Source organism: Leptidea sinapis, chromosome 1, assembly GCF_905404315.1.
Source record: "Leptidea sinapis chromosome 1, ilLepSina1.1, whole genome shotgun sequence".
In the NCBI taxonomy this organism is placed as follows: Eukaryota; Metazoa; Arthropoda; class Insecta; order Lepidoptera; family Pieridae; genus Leptidea; species Leptidea sinapis.
The window spans coordinates 26,198,724-26,224,603 of record NC_066265.1 but is presented as its reverse complement, the minus strand read 5'-3'; the positions used below and the strand labels follow the sequence as shown (position 1 = coordinate 26,224,603).

The 25,880-nt window shown below is 35.0% G+C and overlaps 1 protein-coding gene across 6 annotated transcripts; it reads right to left on the bottom strand.

Annotated features, from left to right (window-relative positions):
• Nucleotides 1-233: 233 nt before the first annotated feature.
• On the bottom strand, nucleotides 234-24,307 carry LOC126969621 (PDZ and LIM domain protein 3). Of its 6 annotated transcripts, XM_050815178.1 has the most exons (12): nucleotides 24,151-24,307; nucleotides 23,750-23,851; nucleotides 15,860-16,008; nucleotides 15,213-15,305; nucleotides 14,029-14,112; nucleotides 12,879-13,053; nucleotides 7,469-7,615; nucleotides 6,589-6,636; nucleotides 4,543-4,631; nucleotides 2,631-2,763; nucleotides 1,945-2,007; nucleotides 234-916 (listed from the first exon to the last, which is right to left on the bottom strand). In XM_050815178.1, the coding sequence occupies exons 2-12, from the start codon at nucleotides 23,831-23,833 to the stop codon at nucleotides 830-832; spliced, it is 1,152 nt and encodes a 383-aa protein (XP_050671135.1). In that variant the 5' UTR covers nucleotides 23,834-23,851; nucleotides 24,151-24,307; the 3' UTR covers nucleotides 234-829. The 6 variants fall into 6 exon arrangements, 5 of the variants coding, with proteins under 5 accessions (XP_050671135.1, XP_050671128.1, XP_050671144.1 ...); XM_050815171.1 differs by lacking the exons at nucleotides 23,750-23,851; nucleotides 24,151-24,307 and adding an exon at nucleotides 22,711-22,916; XM_050815187.1 differs by lacking the exons at nucleotides 6,589-6,636; nucleotides 23,750-23,851; nucleotides 24,151-24,307 and adding an exon at nucleotides 22,711-22,917.
• Nucleotides 24,308-25,880: the final 1,573 nt, after the last annotated feature.

Here is a 25,880-nt window from a genome sequence, read left to right as displayed (position 1 = left end):
TATCCAGATTTATTCAAGACCACATGCAAAATGTTCAACACTTTCATTGCCGTCAACTCTTTCTGCGAGTTTACATTAATATTTTGAAAACACTGTGTATTCTGTTCAAAATTAGTCTACACTTAATATAATGGTATTTAAACATTTACATGGTGGCCTGAATGTAAAGAACATTTTTATATTAAGAAAACTCTGGAAAAGGGATAGTCTACGAGTTTTAAATTAAACAATCGTTAAATAAATAAAATAATTTATTTAAAATAAAATATATCTGTTTCGTAGAGCGGAGCTCGAGTTCGGTGACTAGATCGTACACTCAACATTATAAATATTACAATAAATATTTCTGTAAAACAGAAAATCAACACTTACAGTTACGTCCCTACTTAATATAAATTATATCTAATACTCGAGTATTAGAAAAATTAATTCAATGAAAAATATCATAACACACACGTCGAGAGCACGATTATAGTAGCCTCCTAAATTAATTTCGTTAGTCTTATTTAGTTACTACTAGATCAAATCAAACATGGAGATGCACCGTACGCGTCATTGCTTTCCCGCTAAAAATCAGTTCGACTGTCAACATCATCTTGGAAAAAGTATAAATAGATGTACTCCACAACTCGATGAAAATGTATATTGTACCAAACTAATCTCCAAAAATACGTTATGTTTATCTTAAAATTACATATATACCATCAAAATAAATTTTTAATACCTAAGTATTCGTATTATATACGATATTGTGATATACTTAATAAATTACTATTTACTGGCACAATTACTGAGGAGAACGAGATAAGAGGGAAGTTTTTTTTTAAAGTTAGAATGCTGTTTCCCCGAGCACGTTATACATGAGCCGCTTAAACGAGTTCGACTGCTGGATGTGTTCCTCTTGAATTGCGTTTACCTGTAATAAGAGACTAGTTTTAACCCACGTTTACATAAAGTATTTTCTATAGTATTTCTATTTTAATTTGCGACACTATAGTGTCGCAAATTAAAAGTACTGTACCTATCTTATGTAACAACATTGTTTTTATGATTTGCTAGTAAAGATTAAGTAGTTTCATCTGGATAAATTAAATTTGTATTCATAATTTATGAAAGATGCGGTACTTGAATCCGCGACATCTTGGGTTCCGTCCGAGCGCTCTTACCAACTGAGCTTGTACACAAAACTGCGATGCGAATTCGCAACGCAGAAAATTACGACACGAATTGCTGCGATGCGATTTCGTGCGGCATGGCGTCTCCCAGGGTGACCATTCCTTCGACGACCGTAACCGTACTAAACGTATTTTGAATTGAAAACTAGGTCGTGACATGGATCGTAAAAAGTGTGCACTTTTATTATTGCTTAGGAGATACAGGAAAAAGAAACAAAGAAGATTTTGGGTTCATCCATTTATTACTATTATGAATCCCGATGGAAACTATTTTCTTCAAAAATATAAAGCTTTGATAACCGACGAAAAAAAAATTTTTCGAAAAAATGGAAAATGGCGTCAACAAGTTTGACGCAACATCGCAGGAATGCGCGATGCGAATCAATTCGCAAGTTTTTTGCGATGCGACGTTGCATCGCAGTTTTGTGTACAAGCCCTGAGACAGACATTCGGGTAACGCAAGGATCGTAAACCTTGGTATGTCTTGTTCAACTCTCTCAACTTGGTAAGAGCGCTCGGACGGAACCCGAGAAGTAGCGGGTTCGAGTCCCAAATCGTCCATAAACTTTAAGTTACAAATTTAATTTGTATAATTGATCTCAGAAGTGAGGGATATCATTTAAAAATTACAAATTGTTTATGCATACTTATTATTACGCATATAAAACTTCTTGTTACACATTATAGAACGTAAACTGTTAAATTAATATTATGGAAACTCCAAGAATCATTCGAAAAGTTCAGAAGTGGGATAAAAAACAAAACTTACAAAAGTAGTTTGCTTTCCGGTAGCTGTGGTGTTGTTCTGAGTAGTGGGTTTTGTAGGCACCGGCTGGATAGAAAGTTTAAATATAATTAAATCGCAATTTAATAGTATACATTTATTGGATTTTAAATTTTTATATGACTAATGAGAGGGAACTGCCCTAACATTTGTGCCATCATGGGCGTAGCGAGGATTCTATATAGAGGGGAGCAGATGAAGAAAAGAGGTGGAAATTTTTAATCAATTTCAATCTCAAATCGAGCACTGCGAATTGCGATTGGCATTAGCTGAGGCCTTCTCTCATCCCGAATCCCGCTCCTATGGCTTTAGGGCGCGTTTATAAGACTCCTCAATGAGATAAATAGAAGAAGGGGAGCAGTGCCCCTGTACGGGCAGAGCGGGACTCGCTACACCCATGCTGTAAGTAACAACTACAATTGACAGTTGCTAGTTGGGCTGCTCGTTGCCTAAAAATGTTTGAGGGAAGCTATGGCTGGTTCATTCGAGCCCTACTTGTGGTGGCTGGATGAACACTGTTCTTGTTGTTAAATTTAAAGCTATATTTTCTTTTATTGTTGTCAATAGGGACTGCTGTTTATAGATGTACCTATGAATATCTATTATTTAATGTAATTATTTATTTATTATTTGAGAATGCTATTACAGTATCAAAATAAAAGGTACATTACCTTAGAGGCTGGCTGTGAGAAGACCTTCGGCTGTGGTGCTGAGACCTCCTTCGCGTTACCCAGGCCTTCCTCTTGCAACGCTCTGTACGTCTCGGAGCTGGACGGGTCGTAGGCAGGCACTGGCTTGTCTGCACTGTGCACGCACGACACCCGACCGCGAGTTAGTTGGTTAGCGGGCGCAATACACAATCATACAATGTTGCCAGAGACACATACAAGTTACGCCAATTTTATGTTTTGATATATAATCCTAATTTCAAGAATAGGTTTAAACACGCAGTTCACCAGATCCCATTAGATAGCTGTAGTAGCACAAATGAGTCACCGAAGTTTGATGACAGCTTATTAAAATTAATTAATTTTAATGATACGTATTGCATTTTAAAACTTTTAAAATTTTCGTACTATTTTAATTTTAAAATTTAAACAACAATACGTCATTTTTATTATTTATAATTTAAGCTCTGGCAACACAGTCAAACAAGGAGCCTCGTCACGTTAGTGTACGTATTTGTCATGAATTTAGTTCGATCCATAAGAGAATGAGTAAATACTAATATTAATAAGACCTAAATGTAAAATTATTGATTACATACATAGATATCTAATAATTATTAGCTACTAGTGACAGTACGCGGTTGACGCGTGAAGGAAAGGAAGTCGACTTCGTTTACAAAAGTTTTAGTTGACGTGTGACGTCATCATGCTTGAAGTCCGAATACGATAGAGTGACAAAGTCGAGATAGTAGCAAGATAAATATAAATAAGCATTAATGCGAATTGTTGCGGGGCGTTGACAAATGTTTTGGCGTCGTTTCTAGTAAAACACTTGCCTCTTCAAAACGTGCGATCGCCCGTAATGGCCGTTAGAGCTGGGCAGACAAATAATACTATTAAATTACTATACATCACCAACAAAAATAAAAAAACGCCCAAGATATACATAGATCAAAATAAAGTACTAAATGAAATTGTTTATAACCACCATAATAGAGTAAATCATATAATAACTCTCCACCTACACGTACAAGCAACAAATTATATTTTTACTTTAGCCTTTAGGAATGTTTTTGATATTATTCATTAGACCTACGTCTAGAACTATGAGATATTTACGTCTGGCAATCAGCCATGCTCTTGAAATTCAGTTCAAAGCTGAACGTGCTTCAGGTAATTAAGCTGACCTTTATCGAGTGGAATGTAAAATCAGTTATAATTCCTCTTCGGTGACGCTACGTTAGTTGGGATAAACAAAAGTTTAAAATAAGAACAACTCGAGCGTGGTCTTGGTGTTGCCTTTTATCTTTTATTTTGATCTAATTTCTGCACATGGACTTAAGAGATTTAGCTAATTACTCATTAAGATTACGAAGAGCATTTTTTGCCAATTGACATTAGGTCATCCAACTACACGTTAGAAAATACATATATTGTCGCTTTTATTAAGACTTCTTACAAAAATATTGATATGAAAGTAGGTTTATGTTCTTGTGGCCACCACTACCTGTTTCATTATTTGACAGGTTTCATTAAAAGAACTGCGTGGAAGCAATTCTGAGTAGACTCCAGTCTCACTGGAGATACTTACTTAATGATCAATATTTTTACATTTTTACAGATATTTTTTACCGGTTACTAATCTGGCATACGATTAGATCTGCACGTGTTTCTTTAAGTTATTTTCGTAGATGTATAAAATTATATAAAACTGATTGGAAGCAAATATTCTTTCATTTTATTTTTCAGTTTATGTTAAGTATTTCAAAAGTAACTAAGTACTATATACTTTCCTACACATAAAATCCATGCTTAACTTAACTTGTAATAGCAATAACAATAATTGCAATAATAGCAATAACAATAATGTAAGATTATTTACGGAATGTATTGAAATAAAAATGTAGATACTTACGGCAATGGCGAAGTTTGTTGCCTAATCGAATTAGCGATATTTTGTTCTGAGTACAAATTGATCGGAGAGTTGAATTGTTTGTGAACCACCTGAAAATATAAATAATGTTTATTTTAACTCTGATTGGAGGCTCATTACTGTGTCAAACCAAATGAAATGACGCAATGTTTGATGAGAGTGAGTTAAGTTTATCGTCTCACTTTTAGAAAAAACAAACCGACTTATAAATTACTTTGATGTGTCGTATAATTAAACCTTAAAACTAAATAAGGTTTTAAGGTTTTAAAACTAAACAACTTCGATGAGATAACAAGCGTTTGATGAATGAAGACTTCAATACTTATAAGCAATGCGATTTTTTGATAGAGAAGTCATAGAACCTACTCATTGAAGTAAATCATGCTATATCAATAATTACGACAACGACATATTCTACACTAAAAAAGATGAAGTTACACAGATATATGACACTTGTCAGAAAGTTATCCATATACAAAGACCTCTCAAAGTTAAATAGGACAATTATAAAACTACTTATATCTTACTACTCAGAACTGAAACATATCTACCTCAGGTCATAATATATTGTTTAAAAATTAAAACCATGGATGTTAGGCGAAGTAGACTTATGAACACAAATGATACGAAATAATTCGAAAATAGCGAAAGTGATAAGAGTGTATGGCATTAGTCTGCTTTTTATACACTGACATCTATAGTCTATTGTTTATGAAAAAGATATCGTATATAGTAAACTCTAGTACAAACATTGCTATTTTAGCGTCATTGACAAAGGTAGCTATTTGTGAGTGCAGTTGTAACGAATACTAGGACTATTGTGAAATGTTAAAAGAGGTTCCCTCAATTCGGTATAAATAACTGCCACTTGATAATTTTAAGCTTTTTTAAGCATACAAGCGCTGACCCGATACTCGTTGCTGTTATGTCATATAAATTAAGTATATTATGTCATTGACTGAATTATATGTGTCAAAAAATTTGGGTTTCGGATAAGTTATTACCAACAAACTATACTTAAACTTCTCTGAAATATACTCCGTCTTATGATATAAGTATTATTCCGATCGGTTCAGTAGTTTTCGCAGTACCACCAAAGGAAAAAACGGCTTTTCATTTATTGGTATACATAGAGATCAGAGTATACATACAACTATGAATAATATTTTGAAAAGGTATGTGTCTGTCCTTTGGTTAATGCCGGTTGTAAAGCATCAACTGTCAATGTCATCAACATCTGGATGAGGGATAACAAGAGCTTTGCTGGTTTTAAGGGATTTGACAAGTTAGACACACCGTAAGAGTAAGATGGCGCACCATACTTTTTAAATTATTGAGTTACTTCATAACTATCGACATTTTATGCGTTCTGGTTGAGGCAACGAAGGTTCTAGCATTTACAACTTTTGCCCTCTCCTAGCTCAGTAGCTAGGCAACTTCGGGCATTTACCAATGGGAGGCTGCTTTGCACAGGATGCCGGCTAGATTATGGGTACCACAACGGCGCCTATTTCTGCCGTGAAGCAGTAATGTGTAAACATTACTGTGGTTCGGTCTGAAGAAGCCGTAGCTAGTGAAATTGCTGGGAAAATGAGACTTAACATCTTGTCTCAAGGTAAAGAGCGCAATTGTAGTGCCGCTCAGAATTTTAGGGTTTTTCAAAAATCCTAAGCGGCACTGTATTGTAAAAGGCAGGGCGTATCAATTACCATTAGCTGAACATCCTGCTCATCTCGTCCCTTATTGTCATAAAAAACCTATTTCCATATGCTTCTTTTCATTCCATATCAGATCGTACATCTGAAATAACTCAATAAATCAGTAATGACCAAACTACCTCGACCACACCAGAACATTGGTGAGGGTTGGAGTTGATGGAAGTAGGCGCTAGGAATAAACAGCTCTTATGAAAGCTCCCCGTGATTAATGCGTTTATGGACATGAAACAGTGTAAAAGCGACTATTGCCATTATTGAACGGGCGACATGAAACATGCGTGATAGATGTTCAATTGTGTCAATCAAGCACCTTATTCGCCTCATCACCGACGACTCGTTGCAACACCGATTCAGCCACCTGATTTAGCCCAAAAAGATTTTACATAACATTCCAATTATATAAGCAATTCAGTACAAGCTACACATTAAGCTTTGACGTACACCTAGTGCGTGTGTGTGCGCAATTGCGTGCGTGATAATTAGTGTTTCCGTTTGTGACTTACGTGCGTTCGTTAACAATACACTGGTAACATAGGTTGTCAACGCAAAGGTAAATTTAATAATATCTATCCTACCAATCTAGGTTCTGTTTGTAATATATTTTTGTGATGAAGAAACGTTTAAATTAAACGTTTTTATATATTTGAAATATTGGTCTGCTTCTTTCGTTTGTCTTCAAGAAAGACTTGAACGTCTTGATATAAATTGGTGTGTTGTTGATATTGCTATTGCCTTATGGAAAGGCCAATTCGATGAGTTATTGTGCTCGACACAAGCATAATATTATATAAATATATATTTTCAGATTACAAAATGATTAACTCTAGTTTTAACAAGTAATGATAGCTAATTTTAAACAGCATATAGTATAAGTCACCAGTATATTATCGAACAATTTTATTAACTAGAATTTTTTTGATCACTTCTAAGTACTACTTTTCCTCGCTTCGGGCTGAAACTAAATATTTTACATAACATTACAATTATATAAGCAATTCAGTACAAGCTACAACTAAAGCTGTGACGTATAGTGCCTGTCTGTGCGCAATTGCGTGCGTGATACGTGTTTGCGTGTATGACTTAAATGCGTACGTTAACAGTACACTAGTAACATAGATTGTGAGGGCAAAGAAAAATTATAAGAATTATATAAAGATGTTGACGAAGGAATGTAGGATGAGGTTACTTACCTTCTGTTTCATAATTGTGTCGCGGTAGTCGTGGTGGGGCGGCGCCCTCATGGCCGGGTTGGGATGGTGCCGCAGATAGCTCTCTGTAGGCCCGGGCTCCCGGCGGACTTTCGCCCCTGGCAACACTAGTGGAGTGGTTCGGTAAGGCTGTGAAGCACATAAAACATTTTGTTGTAAACATACTACTGAAAATGAATCATTTATTATTTCAAAAGAATTTAGTAGTATTACAGCAATGCGCGAATTAAGGAAAAAATCTTGTGGTTGGAAAGACTGCAGGTAAAAGATCGCACGGTCTCTCTCCAACAACAATTAACAGACCAAATTAAAGAGTCGTCAATTATTTTTTCCACGCTTGTAAGACACGAACTAGTCATAATCCGGTGGAGTTAGAACATCCGCTCCTGATGCAACCCTTATGCTCACTGCGATCCTCAGATATGAGGGACTGACAAGCTAAGAGCATACTCTTTCCTTTCTACCTTGCCCGTTTCACCATCTAACATATAAAAAAAACATGTATTCTTCGCACTCCTCGGACCCAAAGTATCAGAAGTAACGGCAGTAATCTACGCTGGTAATAGCTAATAAAATTACTGGGCTAATAGAAATAGCTATACAGTTATCAAAATTTTGGAATTTCAAGGAATAGCATCGGCGCTATAGTGTAGTGCGCATAGCGCAGGGTATATTACTCATCGCTTGGACGTCTTCCTTGTTTCGCGACTTCTTATCGTACAAAAACAATCACCTGAGCTTACCCTAACATTCAGCATAGCAGTAAAAAATAGTACCTAAAGTTTCGTGGGCTTTGCTATGAGTGTTTGGATAATGTAACGATAACGTCATTTTTAATAGCCAAAATTAGACCAAATCTAGTTGGTTTGGCCAAGTAGTTTTCTGACATTGTGCCTATCTGTGTGAGATCAAATTCCGTCTCATATAGTCTGATGTAGAACGCGAATCAATACATAATCTATAATTATGTGTATTGTTGTCACTGTCCTTATAATTGAGTATGAAAGAGACAAGGCGTACTTAATCCTGAACGACCACGGACCTGGGAATGTACTATCAGGACATGAGTACCAACAATTGTAAAGCTCGCGTCCCCTAGGAGTCAGGCATGCTTGTATGTATAGAATAATAGGAAATTTAATGAATTGGGCGTTATTTTGTTCAGTCTCGTACCAGAATTTGACGAGTCAAGAGCTCCTGATGTCTCGTGTAGAGGCGAAATACGTGTCCAATTGATTGAAGACGAATCTTAGCGGATTTTACACTCAATAAGGCTTACAACATTTGGATGGAATAACAGGCTTGGATATGATAGTATATATTTGTTGAAACATTTAACAAGACGTGGTGGTAGTAAATAGGTTTTGAGAAACCAGTCACACCTTAAATATAAAGCTTACTTTTACATTTTTCAATGAACTTTCTTCCACGTACAACCAAACATTAATTGTGCGGTGTTACCAAACCGATATGACATCGGTACCTTCGAAGCTGCGCAGTAGATGTCTAACTAAAGGGTCGGAAATGCTACTGTAATTCCTCTGTTGTTAGAGGATAGGATGGCCAGCGGTGATCACTTAACATCAGGCGAACCTTTTGCTCGATTATCCTCCTATTGCATAATAAAAATGTTGGAGTATTTTGCGGATTGTATCAATGTTTAACTGATGATTTTGGACAGGGCAACAAAATAAGAACCTTCCACTCTATATGCTGCTTTCTGGGCTTTGTCTTGTAGTACAGTTACTTTGGTCAGTTTGTGATTCTACTCGGTTAAGTCAAATCTAATCGTATCCATGTAGTCTTCCATTGGTCAGTTTGTGATTTGATACTCGGCGAAGACATATCTGATCTTATTCATGTAGTGGACAAGGCCAACCTACCACCTATTGAACCTATGCCGTAGAAGACTGATATAAAGAACAGTAGAAAATTAACAAATTGACGAAACAAGATCTGATGATATCAGTATACCCTACACATTACAATATCAATCAAGATTCTAACAAACCAAAAATTCTCAGCGGCTCTGCAATTGCGCTTCTCACCTCAAAACAAGATGTTGAGTCTCAGTAGCCCAATAATTAGTTAGTAATTTTGGGTAGTTAATCACTTATTATCGTGTAGTACCAAATTAAGTTCTTACCTAGTTCTATTAAAAAAACCAAATGAATTACAAAAATCCATTACAATAAACATGAATGAGTTACGATCAAAGCCAGAAACCCTGAACGTCTGAGCGGGGTGACGCGGCGCGAATCTAAATTTGATTACGGGAACGAGGTTATACCGCATGCCTTATGACTGGACACATTAATTAAATTTATAATATTAATCATAACTTATAGCCAGATAGTTAATCAGCTGAAAAATCTGTTATTATTATATTTTATGAATAACAGTAAATGACATACCCATTCACTTCCGTACGATAATTCACTAACCTAAGATAAGAGTGTAATATGTAAAAAGACCACAGATACCGAGAAAATAATTCAAGAACATATAGCCAAAGAAAAGATCGAGTAAATTGGACATCTTAAATATGGTGTAAATTACAATAAAAGATTCCAATAACATAGATAACATATACAGGTACCTAAAGCTAATAGGTGTGAAGCCCATCATGAAGATTTTTTGGAATAGGACAAACAAACAAGACAGCCAAATCTTGCAGACCATCTAAAGGTTAGCGATCTGTAATGCTCTTTTAGGTGGTTAAAGATAGATGATAATAAGAAGTGAGTAGAATCGTTAGAAAATTATGAACACAAAAGTGTTGCCCATGACTTTGAAGATGAAGAGGTTTGTTAAGTAATAATTGATTGGAAGTTTCTCGATAAGTATCTCTATAAAATAAAATAGCGATTTGTTAATGTAACACATCCTTTGATTAGTAACATTATACGACTCGACAAATGAATGAGAAATACGTGCTGATTTTAAACTCCAAGGATTATCGTCGTGTTGGTGAATTGTGCCAATGAGCAAACAACAAATTTCGACATTTATTTCCGTCCATACGGCATTTACAATGCCGAAGTAATGACGCAATGATTTACTTTAGCCTAACCATAAAAATTCCTTTTGTAAAAAAGTTGGCCCAAGTACATATTATACACAGTGTGATGAAACGATTACTGATGAGTGATTCTATTAATTGTGAGAAAACAGAAACGTTTACGACAATTCTTCCTCGATGTTCCCCTTCTGGTTTTTAATAAAATCGTATTATTAACTATATAAAATATACACACAGTGAAGATATTAACAATGACATTGCTGCAAAAATAGCAAAAACAGCTGGCGTTTCAACATCAAAGAAATAAGCTTTATTTAATGGACGAGATTAGAATAAAACTATCAATAATCCGTATGATCAAATAAATCCAACTGAAGTATGTACCGATATCAGCTGTTATTAAGAAGAAAAACATTAAAAAGATTTATAATGTTTCAATAAGCAATCTGTACCAACTAAGAATTAGTCTAAATAAACCACATACAACAAGAAAAAAAATATTCAGCAGTCCATTTCCATAGCACAGGGCCGAAAAACGACTAAATATACTTTTCAACTCTTATAACAATTCCATCACATAATCATGTAATAGAATCTCAAGTGTTCCAAAATTAGTTTGCGCTTGAACGTTCTAGATCAAGAATTAGCCGTAAAATTTCACAAGACCCAATTACACTTAGCACAGTTAGATATTATGAACACGCACCCAATTAGTGACGACTTCTTCTTCAAGATGCTTTGGATCCTGATAACCATTTGGAAAGAAATTGTGATTGACAGACATTGTAGCACTGGTCAAGACGGACGTGTCTTTGCGGACGAACGATCGCGGACTGCGTCTCCAGTCGTTCCCTCACAGTAAACAATTTCAATGCATCTATTTTGGAAATATGACGGGAAAATAGGCGTCGGCGTGGGCGCGATTTTCAGTATCGAAAGCCTTCAGGGACATGAGCAAATCGCTGATTGTTATTTATTGCTGTGAGTTGTTTGATGAACCTAATATCGATGGATCTTCATTATATCTACCATTTATTTTACAGATTTAATATTTGATTTTAGGAATAGGAGATCAAGATCTAATAGTAAATTTCTAGAAGTTAGATGAAGAGAGATTTGTAGAGATTCATTGGGAGTGGGCAAATTATAAACGTAAAAACAGACTCAATAAATATAATATGAGTGAGTGAGGCACATACTATCTAATATTATCATCGCTTTCGATCACTTTAATTAACAATTTAACATAATAAAAGTGTTTGGCAAGTTGCCACAAATCGTCGCGTGGTTGTTAATAGCAAGCGGCTAACCTACATCGTATTAAAGGAAATTGATGACGACATTGATAACATGAAGCTGTTTTTCGTACAATATTATTGGCTCTCAAACTTGCGAAAATTTTGAAAGAACAATATAAATTGTTGGAACGATGTGATACCGAATTGGAATAAAATATGGAAATAAGAGAATACTTTGTTAAATATTGTAAAAGATACCATGAAATAAACCATAGTTTTAGTGCGGTACCACAAAAGACAAACTTGCGCGGTAAACTTTCTATATATATGTTGTAAACGTTTTAAAGTGACAATTGAAGAAATAGTAATTCGAATTTATATTCAAATAGTTCTAGTTCTATAACACATTTAGATAGGCCTTGCACTAAATTCCAAAACCTTTATCAAAACTTGGCATAATGTTAATTTATGTGAATATGTCATATACGAAATAATTGGCAGATTTTCAGCGCATACAAGGGTGCGTCGATGATAAAATGTTAACTCTTTATAATAAATTGAAAAGTAAAACGAAAGGCCATTACACCAAGAAACAAATACTCTTTTTACTTTCGTATATTCCTACCATATTTTTATTCTTCTGAAGTTCAGACATAAATAATTTTACTTATTTAAATAAAATCCACCAACAAGGTAAACAACATTATATATTAACGACGTATATGGTAAGTGACGCTTGAGTTATACCAAAGAATACATAATAGTACAAGTGGGCTACTTCATTCAGTCACAAAAGAAATTGAATTAGAATAGGCGTAACTAAACGTCACCCGTCTATATACCTACGGATCACGAGATATTATGTCACCTCGACACAACAGAGGAATCACAAGAGCGTTGCTAATCTTAAAAAACACTCGAATAAAAGTACATAATTATGAATTTGAAAACCGAAAAACACTACATCGTGGATCGAACCGCGGGCTACACCGATCGTGCAACCGGCATTAAAGAAAGAGCCTCAGGTCGTTTTTTACTTGGTCGACATGGTATATTTGTGTGTGTGTGTGTGTGTGTTTTTAAAGATATTTCACGTCAAAAAAGTTAAAATAATATAATTTATAAAACTCACCTGACTGCCAATAGATTCGTCAATCACATCTTCGTTCCGTGACGATGCAGGAGAAGGCATGAATGTAGCGTATTCTCCTTCTTGTAGAACGGGAAACTGAGTCTGAAGCATTGGAGTACTGCGGGGTAGTGATTCAGGTCCGCGCCATGCATTACCTGGTTTTGGGCTTGGCGTCCTAAACAGAAATATAAATGTTTAGAGCATTGGCAAATTTTTAAATGGTTTTCATATAGGAAGAACAATACTGAACACCTAATAGGTGCCTTCCGTTTTAGGGCTATTTGAAAAATGTCCGAGTTCGAGGTCAAAAAATAAATCGAGTAGTGGTAGGTACTAGGTATATAAAAAGTTACCGGGTCATTTAGTGATTATATTAAGATAACCATAAACTATTCAATGTATAATGTGTCAAAAACATAACTAAAATCCGACGAAGGTCACGTGTTTGGTTCTAAACGAAAATACTCATGATCTGTGTTTAGATTATGTAAAGTATTCAATGTATAATCTATCAAAAGCATTACTAAAATCAGATGAAGCACACTTGTAAGTTTAAAAATAATAGTTAAAAAAAACTAAAAAGCACGCTTTATATAAAATTCAAATAAAAAATAAATTTAAATTGAAAATAGTGTAAAAAAAATATATATTACTGTAAAAAAAAGCGTGGGGTGCTTTTTAAGATATTATCAAAATAATAATTCTTCTACACCCCACGCTTTTTTTTACAATAAAATATATTTTTTTACACTATTTTCAATTTAAATTTATTTTCTATTTTTTAGTTGAATTTAATATAAAAGCGTATTTTTAAAACTATTAAGTACTTTAACATCAATTCCTGCCTTATCGACTATAGATGAAAATTATATAAATTAACAAAAATCATATTTAGCAAATTGAAAAATTGAATAATTTTATCAAATTAGTAAAATTAGAAATCCAGCCGTTTAAAGTGGGTCAAAATCGCGCCCAAAGAAGTCGGTTACAAACATACATACAAACATACGGGTGAAGCTAATATAAAGCGTATAAAAAAGAAAATACTTCATGATCTGTGGTTAGATTAGAATAATAAAGGAACTATTCAATGTATGGTGTGTCAAAAGCATAACTAAAATCTGATCGATCTGTGGTTAGATTACCTTACCTGAATGGCGGATGCGCGGCGTACGACACAGTAGGCGATCGAGGCGCTAAGGGAGTGTTTCTCGGTCCTTCACGGTCCACGTCTCTAAGGGACATAAGTGAATTCTGAATTGTTTGTTGTGGTTTCGTTACAGCGAATATTCCACAGGTTAATAAAGGATGAAGTACTATTATGTACTGATAAATAGGAACAGAAAGGAAAACACGACGTGGTGTTTGTGTATCGATAAATTTTAACACACTGTGTTCAAGTTCTTAGCTATCTAACAAACCAAAAATTCTCTTTTATCCGAATCCAGTTTCGATATAATATTATTATTGATTTATCAAAATAAATTATCCCGGGGTAGATATGATCGATATTAAATTAAAAACAAAATTATAGCTATGCGCATATACCTATACTAATATTAGCATACTTAAATAAAGTTCTGAAAAAGCTTTCTAATATACGGCAATGCATTAAGGCAGAAGTGAGCCAAGCAACATTAATAAAAAGTGCTTGTCTGATAAATTTAGATTTAAATAATCAGCAAATAACAGAGTGAGTTAATTACGACTGCATTTAATGCGCAGCGGCTTGGGATTGTTATAATTTAAGAGGATTCATAATATGGCAAAACAAAAACGCAATTTCGTAAGATATATAAATATATATAATACTTTTAGGATGAGCGCGCGGCATTGAGCGCAGTTTTGGCGAATTTTGTAGTTATTGTTGATTTAAAACTAATTAGAATTTGTTTTTTTCAAATAATGCTCCTCTAGTGTCTAGAAAATTAAATTGCTTATACAATAACGTAAATTTTATTCCAAAATAATTATCCATTTTCAGAAATTAAAATAAAGTCACATTCACCATTTTTTTTACTAAACAAATACCATACATTAAAAAAAACCCTGCTTCAGAGTTAAGTACTATTATTATATTAAGAAATATTATCTAGTTTTGTAAAAAAAAATCTTATATTATGTACTTCATAGATCTAAGTTTTTGATGAAGTTTTAAAAAATATAACAATTATTGTTCTTATAGAATCCTCTTAAATCAATAACGCGTACTTGCAAATCATTTAATACATTTTACATTCGTTATAGAGAGGAAGACTGCTATAGTCAATGTTCAATACGTTTACATACATCTAACTACAGACAACATCAACAATAACTGGTGATTATCCATACGTGTAACGGAACAGATATGACGGCGTAGGGACTCGTCTAACGTAACTGCCTGGGTGTAAATGCGGTTTGTATTGAGGTGGGCTCATGCTGCTCCTGTATTTTCATTATTACGGTAAACAAATTGATTAGTGACGCAAAAAATCAAATGAAACATAATATCTAATCGAAAATATTGTAAAATGCATCATTTTATGCCATTCTCCTTGCGAGTATACGCTAGTTTATTGCAATAATTTTATATGCTGGCTCGCAACTCAAATGTTTAAGATTTATTGGAATATTCATAAATCTAGAACATGTACACAATTCCAATTAGTCCAAGGGTACGATGTATATTGAACGACATCCGCTTTGCGTCCCAACTGCAAAACATTTTCATTGGATTTCTTTTTTTTTTAATGACAATAAGGGACGAGACAAGCAGAACGTTGAGCTCAGATGGTAATTGATACGCCCTACTCACAACCCAAAAATTCTGAGCGGCACTACAATTGCGCTCGTCACCTTGAGACATAAGATGTTAAGTCTCATTTGCCCAGTAATTTCACTAGCTACGGCGCCCTTCAGACCGAAACACAGTAATGCTTACACATTACTGCTTCGCGTCTGTCTTAGTCTAAAAGTCGTTTAGCCAATTTCTTAAATACCTTTGTACGACTAGTTTGATTTGATTTTGTGCGTTTTTGAAAAGATTTTGCGCATCTTCATGTCGCAAATCGCGTGCGTCGTATTCGTCAATCTTCGCGATGATATCACCTCTGGCTAGCTCGCGACCTGCCTGGGTACCAGGTGTCACCTGCAAGAAATGTCCACGTGAGAAATTGTTAAATGCGGAATAAAAAACATATATTATCGTGGTTACAGACAAGGACCATAGTTAATTATAGTCTGAACTTAGATTAAACGTCACACAAAATCAATTCTGTACCTAATTCTTAGCGTTAGCTTAGTTTTGGAAAAATATTTGTTTCTTGGACTTGTCTATAGAATGATTGACTTAATATTTTTAACCGACTTCCAAAAAGGAGGAGGTTCTCAATTCGTTGGTTTTTTTTATGTTTGTTACCTCAAAACTTTCGACTGGGTGAACCGATTTGGAAAATTCTTTTTCTTTTATTTGAAAGCTGGTGCTTCCCGTGTGGTCCCATGGTAATTTGGTCCAGATCTGACAGTGGCATCCATGAGAAAAACATAAAAATCTTAAATTTGCTTTACATACGTATAGCAAAGTGAATGATAAATTTACGAATAACTCAATATCGCGCCTCAATATCTTCATAGATAGTTTGGTTAGGTTCTGATTACGGAATCCATGATAAATGATGTATGTTCATAGGCACATAAGTGCATTTACTAGAAACTGTCATAACCATAATGTTAACACCAGGAACAGACATAAACATATAATGCCTACTACTCGGCTAAGTCGAGTTAGTAAGTCTTTTGTGGGCCGATGTATACCACAGATTGGGAATGGAGTGACCGCCCTCAGGCTATGAAATAATAAGTTTAATTGTACAATATTACTTTGAAAACATATTTTTTCGATGACAAAAAAAAGCCCGCTGAGTTTGTTGCGCCCGTGCTTCTCAGGTCTGAGGCTGATTTTGGAATGGGTGGTAGTTTTTGACTTTCAATAAGTGATGTCACATCCTATTTTGAATAAAAATATTTGAATTTGAATTTGAATCACTTGTAGTATAAAAAACTATAGTATGTTGTATTGTCGCGCTATTCGCGTCGCGATAAGCCATGAGAATGGTAACGCTTCGTTTAAAAATATTCAATGAGCAATGAACGTTTTGAAGTTGTGTCACAGTATTTGTCACCTCTTTGGCCGTGACATTGTCCAAAAGAAATGTGCCAAAACAATTTCCAGTCACATTTTCATTATTTATGCAGCTGTCACTACAAAACACGTATATCTACGTAGAAAGTTAATTTATATCACACTAGTTAGTAATTATTAGGTTCATCAACAAAGGGGCAGTAAATAAAAAAAAACGTTTGGAAAATCCAAAATGCGCTACGCCTCATAATCTTATGTTCCACACACAATATTCTTATTTTAGGAAAAAAATACTATTAAAATCATATCTAAACTTGCACAGTCCAGAATCATTTAATAAGTGTCAGTAGGTGTAATTGTGAAGTTTGTCGACAATATTGTAATAAGTGTAATTTGTGAATCGATGTCAATAATAAAAATATAGTTTTTTATAAATAGTAATTAAGAATGTCCGCAATGTGTTATTTTAGGTAATCAAACTTATACCGATACGATAATTTTTTCATCCAATTTCCCTGCCACATACTACTACTATCTATCTACAGAGGGTAGTCTGGAAAAGATTATTTTCAATGTTATTATTTACTATTTTAAACAGAATAATTGTTAAAATATGTATTTTATTTACCTCACAGATTATTTGAATTGATATAAGTGCACAGGCGTACAATGATTGTTATTAAACCTACTGAAAAAGAAAATGTGGAAAGGTGGCAATTAGATGTTGTCGTATGGTCATTAGATGATATTTAGGAGAGTCTTAAGCATCAAAATAGACAAGGGTAGTTAGGTTTTGTAATTGGGAGACTAGCACGACCTTGTTTGTGGACATCATGGAATGGAACGGACGTGTTATGCACTAACTTTGGCTGAGGGCCAATCTAAATGCGGCTAAAACTCTGTCGTGCCAACCGTCACTGACACTTTTATTAAAAACAACGATCGAACTGATAGAAGCCGGCGAATTGACGGCATGATTTGTCCAAATCCATCACAAACATCTAAGTCAATGGCGAGGGCAAGTTCATATATTCGTGTCTCATAGTCACCTTTAGAGACAGTGCTTCAAATATAACGAGGACAATATATTACAGCTGTTGAAAGTTTCGCAAGAGCACGTGGGTGTAACGTTTTCATAATACAATAACTATTTACGTCGCTGCGTGTGCAAATTTTGCAGTCGTTAACATTCATTTTACAAACAATTTGTTATTTTTAAAGTGATATCCTTCACTTCTGAGGTTGATTATACAAATTTAATGTTTATACGATAATGTGAAAAGATGGAGCCGAACGAAAACATACTAAGATTTTAGGAACGTAACCTGAGTGTCTGGGGTTCGGGTCCCACATCGTCTAAAAATTTTAGTATAAATATTGTATTTTTTTTAGATCCTACTGTCCAGGTTTGGCTAATATAACGAAGTATATTATTCATTTATAATAGAAACGATTTACGTAAATGTTGTTAATTCCTGACCTCTTTCGTAAATGAGTTCATGGAAATGCATTTTATACCGACCTTGAATAAAAAAAATCTAAACACATGGCCCATAAAATATGTAACAGAACTAATTCATGCTACATCCGTCTTACGTCGCTATCTATGAATCAATGTTATATTTTTATACAGACATCATCAGATCTATTTCCAGACATTTGTTTTTTTTTCTATATAATCCTTTGTAAGTATGATCTTGTTTGTAAGGCAGCTTTTGATCTGTATTCCTCGTCCGATATTACCTCTCCAAAGAGATTTAACTAACCTCTCGGAAATTTCAGCCTCATATTATGCAGAGAATAAAAAACAATATTTGCCTACATTATTCTCAGCTTTATTAAATCTCCTTCGATGATTTTCTTCTTTACTTTTCCTCTTATTTGACTTTGCAAAGCATAGAAGAAGCATCTCGATTTCAGACACAAGTTTGTTCCGGTTCTCATCAACAATATCTCGGGACATGTTGGCACGGCCGGTGTATGAAGCATAGCAACAGCGGTGCTATAGCAATGAATACTGCGGATTTGCAGCATCTCATTGATATATAGAAGAAAAATGTAGGGGATAGCACGCAGCCTTGCTGGACACCAGAGTTTATGGGTTTAAAGTCGGAGCATGCACTGTTGACAACAACCTTGATGCTCCGATCAGCCAAAAAGCTAGTGACCTATTTGTACATCCTCTCGGGGCGCCCATAGGATGGCAGTTTCGCTATATGCACTTTATACCACACCAGATCGAAGGCCTTCGCTATGTCCAAACTCACCGACAACGCCTCTCACTTGGGCGTAATCATCATTTTCGGCAATCAATCACGAATATATTATAATATACCCTCGGTGATCTCAAAATCATTAATTTATTGCTCATAAAGAAGTTTCAGAATTTAAGTGGGTCTTTTAGTACCTACGTGTTACTTTTTGAGACATACTTTTGATGGTATATAGCGCAAACAGTAAGTTAAATGCAGGCAGTACAAACGTCTTTTTTTAAATTCTTATCAACCTCTAAATACCTTCGTAATATATCACCTCTCTCTGTTCTTCTCTGTTTCATCACTTTATTATAATGTTGACGGCACGAACTTCAGAACACTCATGTTCTTGCGTACGGCTTTTAGAAAAGCTTGCAATATATTTTTTGGCTTTTGACATGCGTGCTTATCTCGATATATTTCAAAGGTCTTCAATTATTCTTAACAGGCCTCAGTTGTAACAGAATTATCACGCAAAAAATCCATGTCGACAAAATCGTACCATAACACAAATATATTCGAGTATAAAACACTGAAAATACATACAGAAACACCACAGCAACCAAGAAATGTATCACAAAACAAAACATTTTCATTCATTCACTCTACGATCGTTATTATTTGAAACTTACCTATTTGCAAATTCATGGAGAGGATTGATGAAATCTTAATTAATCTAAACAAGAATTATGGGCAGGATATTAAGGATTGATATTTTCGGGAATTGGAAGCTAATCTTAATCTTTAAAATCGGTCAATATGCTAAAGCGCTATGACAGTATTAAGAAGCATTGGTGTAGATTAGTGAAATAGAACTATAAAATCAGTACATTAGACCATTCTGTTCAAAAGCATTACGAAGAAATATTAAAGTCGTTAAATATTTAAGTTTTTTTACATTTGATCCATTGGGATGGGATAAGCAAAATAAACATTAAAGCACTTATAACAAATTCACAAGTAGGTATATGTTCAATAACTACAACAAATTTGCTACTCGGAAGTGAAATGAAGAAGGAAGAAAAAAGAATAGAATTTTATGTGTTAATTTCTAATAATCCATCCATCTACATTATGTAATGTTAACCTTTTTAGCTTAATTATTACTTAGATGAATTATCTTCTTGGAACCTTCAATCTGCCTCAGAAATGTCTATTCCGTGCCTAGAATGGCCCGAAAATTGTTTAGAACTTTTACTGATACTTAAAAGTCATTATTCAAATTCTTTGAGGTTGGTAAACCAGCAAATTAACCCCAGGCAACTAATAATAATAAAGCAATAATTCCATATTAATATTTAGAAATCTGTAGTAGTTATTCTAGATAGTATATTTACTGTTTGTTTTTGTATGAGATTGTAACCTTATGGTAAGTAATAACCGCCACTCAATCTCTCTTGCAACACAAAGAATCCCAGCGGCAGTACTAGTCTGTCTATCTTCTGCTTCGTTACACTCTTGGCAGAGCGGTCGTGGTCATCACGAAATGACATCTTTTGGGGCAGATGTGATTCGCCTCACGAGCATTCGCCACTTTTCCCTGCTGGCCGACAGTCTGGTACACTCATTTAATAGACCGCCAACAGCAGACTTCATTTGGTCGGTCCATCGCATGGGAGACCTTCCTCGCCCTCTGGTGCCCTCCAATTTGCCCTGCACGACAAGGCGTTCAATGGACTAACTCTCGCGCCGAGAGACGTGTCCGAAGAACTTAAGAATGCAAGAATGCGACTCTGTACTAACACCGGAAGGCGTTGTTTTATGCCAAGTTATTGGAAAATGGAGACGTTGGTGCGAAACACGGTCTATCTATTCCAACTTAAACTTGGAACACTTGGAAAGTCGAGAGCAGAAGTTCCAAAATTGGAAAAGGCGGTGATTCTAGTTTTATATTCAATACATGTTAGCCTTTTGTTTAGTCAAAACCTGGCAAAGTGAATCACATTTCCACAAGAAGTATTTGAGAACAAATTAAACTAATAAATTATTTTTTGATAGTTTAAATTGTTTTTTTTAGTCAGGATGATTGCTTGAACTACAAAAAAAAAAACAGCAACTGTCTACACTAAAATGTTAAAATAATAAGAGAAGACTGACCCTAGGAAAAAATTTATATATGAAGCAAATGATAATGCATATAATTAGGGATCTTAGAATTAAGAATTTCTTTACAGACACGGACCTAATAATTCATATTTCCTAGCAAAGTACTGCGTTGAAAAGAAAAAAAAATCTTTTTACAACAAATTAGTTTGTTTCTAGATTGGTGGACACGTGTGATACGTATTTTAGAGTAGAGCCTAGCCAACGCGGCATTTATAAATAAACGCGACTCCCGCTGTCTCCATACCATTCTGAATCACAATAAACTAAATAAATAACAGCCAAGACCGCTTACGCTAAAGTAACCACGATATAAACACGCTTCTGTTTGTCAAATAAATATGGCAAAGAATATTAATAATTTACATATTTAGAATGGACTATATTACATTGATTAACGTTAGTGTTACAAATTTAAATAAAACACTTTTTAAGGGATTAAAACGCGTGTAATTGTAACTGTGTTTTTAAAAGTTACATTTTTATTATTATTTTAGCTAACCCGAAGTTTTTTGACCTTTTCAGAGCGCGTAGTGAGTGGTATTTGCTGTAAACAGATGGTTTTTGGCAAAATTTACTAACAGTATCCTTTTCTTATTTGGTATGTGTAATTAGTATTTTCTTAAAATATATTATAGTATATTCGAAATATTGAGCAAATCATAATACGATGATGTATTATGATTAACTATGTATCCAGATATATATAGTGATGAGTACCTATTAGATAGATTTTAGGAACTTTTTAGTTCATAGAACTCCTTTGACCTAGTTGCAGCTGTTCTTCTGAACTCTTATGGAAAAATGTCAAAAATCTGTTTTCAGAACCCTCACTCATTCCTGGCTTGAAGATTCGCGATCTACAGTGAGTATGTATCAATAAAATCAAACAGTATGTATTTAGGATAACTAAGTCGACTTAAAATTTCATTTGTTGGACAGCGGAAGCTATTAGAATTTAGGCCAAGTGAATTTCGGTGACAAAATGTGTCGAACGACATGTGACCAATATTGATCCCAAAATAGAAGCTTTTGAAATGCTAAAAGATCCAGAAGAAAAATGTCTTGACACTTTTAAAATATATAAAGTGGATAATATATATAATAAAGTGGATGTAAATTCAAATAATCTTAATCCAGTTTTGATAAACACTCCTAAAATATCGTTGTTTATTATAACCACGAATCCGGAGAGCTATTTGTGAAGAGGCGGAAACCTGAATACGGAGTAATAAAATTTGGAAAACGAAATTAAAAAGTTTCAGAGGATAATCACAGCTTCAAAGTGGTTTGTTTACAAGAGTGGTGAGTGTTGACGATTGGTAGTGAACTAGCTGTTAGTCTGGCGTACCCTTGTGACGATGAGCGGCGTCGCGAGGTCGGAACCGCCCACAAGTCGCAGACCCCAGTTCGAGTCCCGCGTATCCCGTCGCAGGGTCACCACAAACGTATGCAAGCGCCCCATAGCGTAAGGGTTGTCAGATGCACTGCGCGGGCGCGCACTTCAGTTCCGCGGACTTGCGATCACTTCGGTGAAACTAAACGTTGTGTCGGCTAAATTATATTTACGGCAACTACACCCCGCCCCTCCCCACTGACCTAAACTGCATAACCCTGCTTCTATCGACCCAATTTCATACGGAAGTTGATTTCATCCGAAAAGATATCCCGTGGTGCAATCGACTGCATGTATTTCAGTAACCGACGATTAATCTTAATAACACAAGCCAACCTAACATCGCACCTTCATTGATATCTACATTTTAGCAACCATTGTTTAAGTGATAATTATAATAAATATAATATGGTCAAAGCACTTATTTACATTCAAATTGTGTATAATCTGTTGATTAATGTATGAAGCGACTGTATTGACATTGTCTCTAATTTCTTATCAATAAATTAATAAGAAAGGGCAAGCGGGTACCTTGGCACTTGGCAGACAAAACATATGCCATAACAGTTAACACAATCATACTGACACCTAATAATAAACAGTCATTAATTGTCTTTTGTTTTCTAAATTAGAATTCTTTTAAATACAGATTTTTGTACAGAATATATTTAGTAAAAATTCTTCTAAATTTATATTTAAGTACTTAATTTAATCTGCTATCGTCTTTTGCTATTTGCTGTACAATTTTTTTCTATGTCTTTTGCTATCAGGACTTGGTAAACATTGGATGTTAGGTGATCAACACTGACATTTACATTAAAGATGCACTGCCGAGAAATATCCACAAAACGGGGCCGTTAAGTGCACTTCACAAATATAAATCTTTATTTCGTACAAAAGAATTCGAAACTTATTAAATTTAAGTGACACGTTTTAGAAAATTGCATCTTATAAGGAATATTTGATTTTATGTTTATAGTTAAAAACAACTTACTGTTTTCCGGCTAAAAGACCTCGGCTCATCATCTGGGTCCGGTCGCTGGCGAGGCACGCGCCAAAAAGCTGGTCTCTGATACATTTCCTCTTTTTACTATTTCTAAATCGAATAAAAATATTTATATATCAATACGAGATCTTATTTATTATAAGAAATATCAGCTGAAATACAGTTAGAAAGCCAAAAATAAATAACGTTATCCCAAGATTGTTTATTTATCATTGAGAAATTACTGCATGGCGAGTTTAAGATGAAAGAGCTACAGCAAACACCGCCTTATCACTGTTATAATATACCACCTGTGGAAAAATCAGAACGTAGGCGGTTGGCATCATATAAGCAATAAATTAGTTATGGGCAAGGGCGGGGGCGGGTTATAGTTTCAGTTTTTGACTCACCAGAGGGCGCGATGCGTCGTGCCACCGGCGGCGTTGTACGATCAGTGTAGATCCGACATGTAGATTTATCCCGGGTAGGTACATTAAACGTCTATTTTTCGCGTCGAGGATGGCGGCACGTATGCTCGGTCGCTTTGTGCGAGTGATTTACAGACAGCAGTCTGTTTCTGGGCCAGTGCGATATCGCAATTATTCTTTCGTTTAGCGCACGGTTCAATGCTCGGGCTATTCAGTTTTTTTTGAGTTGTAGATATGGTTCGGGTTGGCAACTCCCTAAACAATTTAAGATTTTCATTAATTAAAGAGTTCCATACCAACCTATCATTCATTTGATTTCATAATTATTTATTTGGTAAATATACTTAAATATTTTTTCTTCTTGATTAAAAAACACCCTCACCTGAAGGTGTATTACAGTCCAGAAAAACATCAAAATCGCACTTCTTCGCTACCTTTTGTGAACGGGTTATAGAAGGGCGAAAAGGTTAGGTTCCCCCCTTGGAATTTATTGATTAAACATGTCATTCAATCGTACAAAAATAATACAATGATTCCAGCTGAACGAACCCGCAACCGGTTGTTTGTTAGACACACGTGTAGAATTCAAACATCAGGAACGGCAAAATTTTCCTCCCAGAATCCAATTCTTTCGATTTACTTTATCACGAGGAGTTTTCCGAAGAGCTGTTCACCTAATCCCTGCAGCCCAATAACACCACAAGTTTTTAAAGGAGTTTTCTTCTATGTACCTACTACAAAGCTGTGGAATGAGCTTTCTTGTGGGGTGTTTCCGGGACGATACGAAATGGGTGCCTTTAAAAAAAACACGTACACCTTCTTAAATCCTTAAAGTCCGGCAACGCTACTGTGATTCCTCTGGTGTTGCAAGAGAATGTGGGCGGCGGTGATCACTTAACACCAGGTGACCCGTACGCTCGTTTGTCCTCCTTTTCCATAAGAAAAGCTACATACTTACCATCCTCACATTTGGTCGTGCACACAATGTACAACGAAACTTATGAATAAACTTTTTTTGCGTGATTTATTCAAAACGATACGACATGGCTATCTTTGTAATAATTTTTACTATTGTACAATTAGACTTATCATTTAATAGCATGAGGGCGGTCGTTCCATTCCCAAACTGTGGAATAATTTATTAAGTAAATTAGGGTTATCATTCAGAAATTTGAAAAGTCCTGGCAAACAGCCTGACATTTCGATTCAATTCCGGACTTTTAAGTTGATCTTGTTTAGATTTTTGTAAAGTTCCATCTTATTTAAAATACAATCTAGACAAGTTAGAGCCGTACAAAATCCGGACTAGAGTCTAAAAGTCCGGACATATCCGGACGAATGGTAACCCTTGGTGCAATAGACGGTGGGCAGCGGTAATCTATCTTACCCTATAGTCCCTTATCTCGGTTGACCACCTCTTCCATGAAATAAATCTAGTGAGATTCACATCTCGCGATATATTGTGTGTGACGTACAGTAACGTTCACCAAATAAATTCAAGAAATAAACAAAAGCTACAATTGCACCAAACACGTCTCCACAAAATTAATAATTCGTTTATTCAGTGTATCGCTTTTACAACAAACTATCCCAATTATATCCAGAATCTATCATATGTAAATTTTAAAAGTATCACTAACAAAATTTAGTGTAAAATAGGGTAAGTATTAAAAATATTACACATAATAAATAATCTGCATCTTCTACCGCAT

Excerpts from the sequence above, each read along its gene's own strand:
- LOC126969621 (XM_050815171.1), bottom strand. The coding sequence starts at position 22,824 with ATGGGGCGCTTGCATACGTTTGTGGTGACCCTGCGACGGGATACGCGG. Across the intron at positions 7,616-12,878 it reads ACGAATCTATTGGCAGTCAG|CCTTACCGAACCACTCCACT; the intron begins GTGAGTTTTATA and ends TGTGCTTCACAG. Across the intron at positions 2,008-2,630 it reads TCTCACAGCCAGCCTCTAAG|CCGGTGCCTACAAAACCCAC; the intron begins GTAATGTACCTT and ends CTTTCTATCCAG.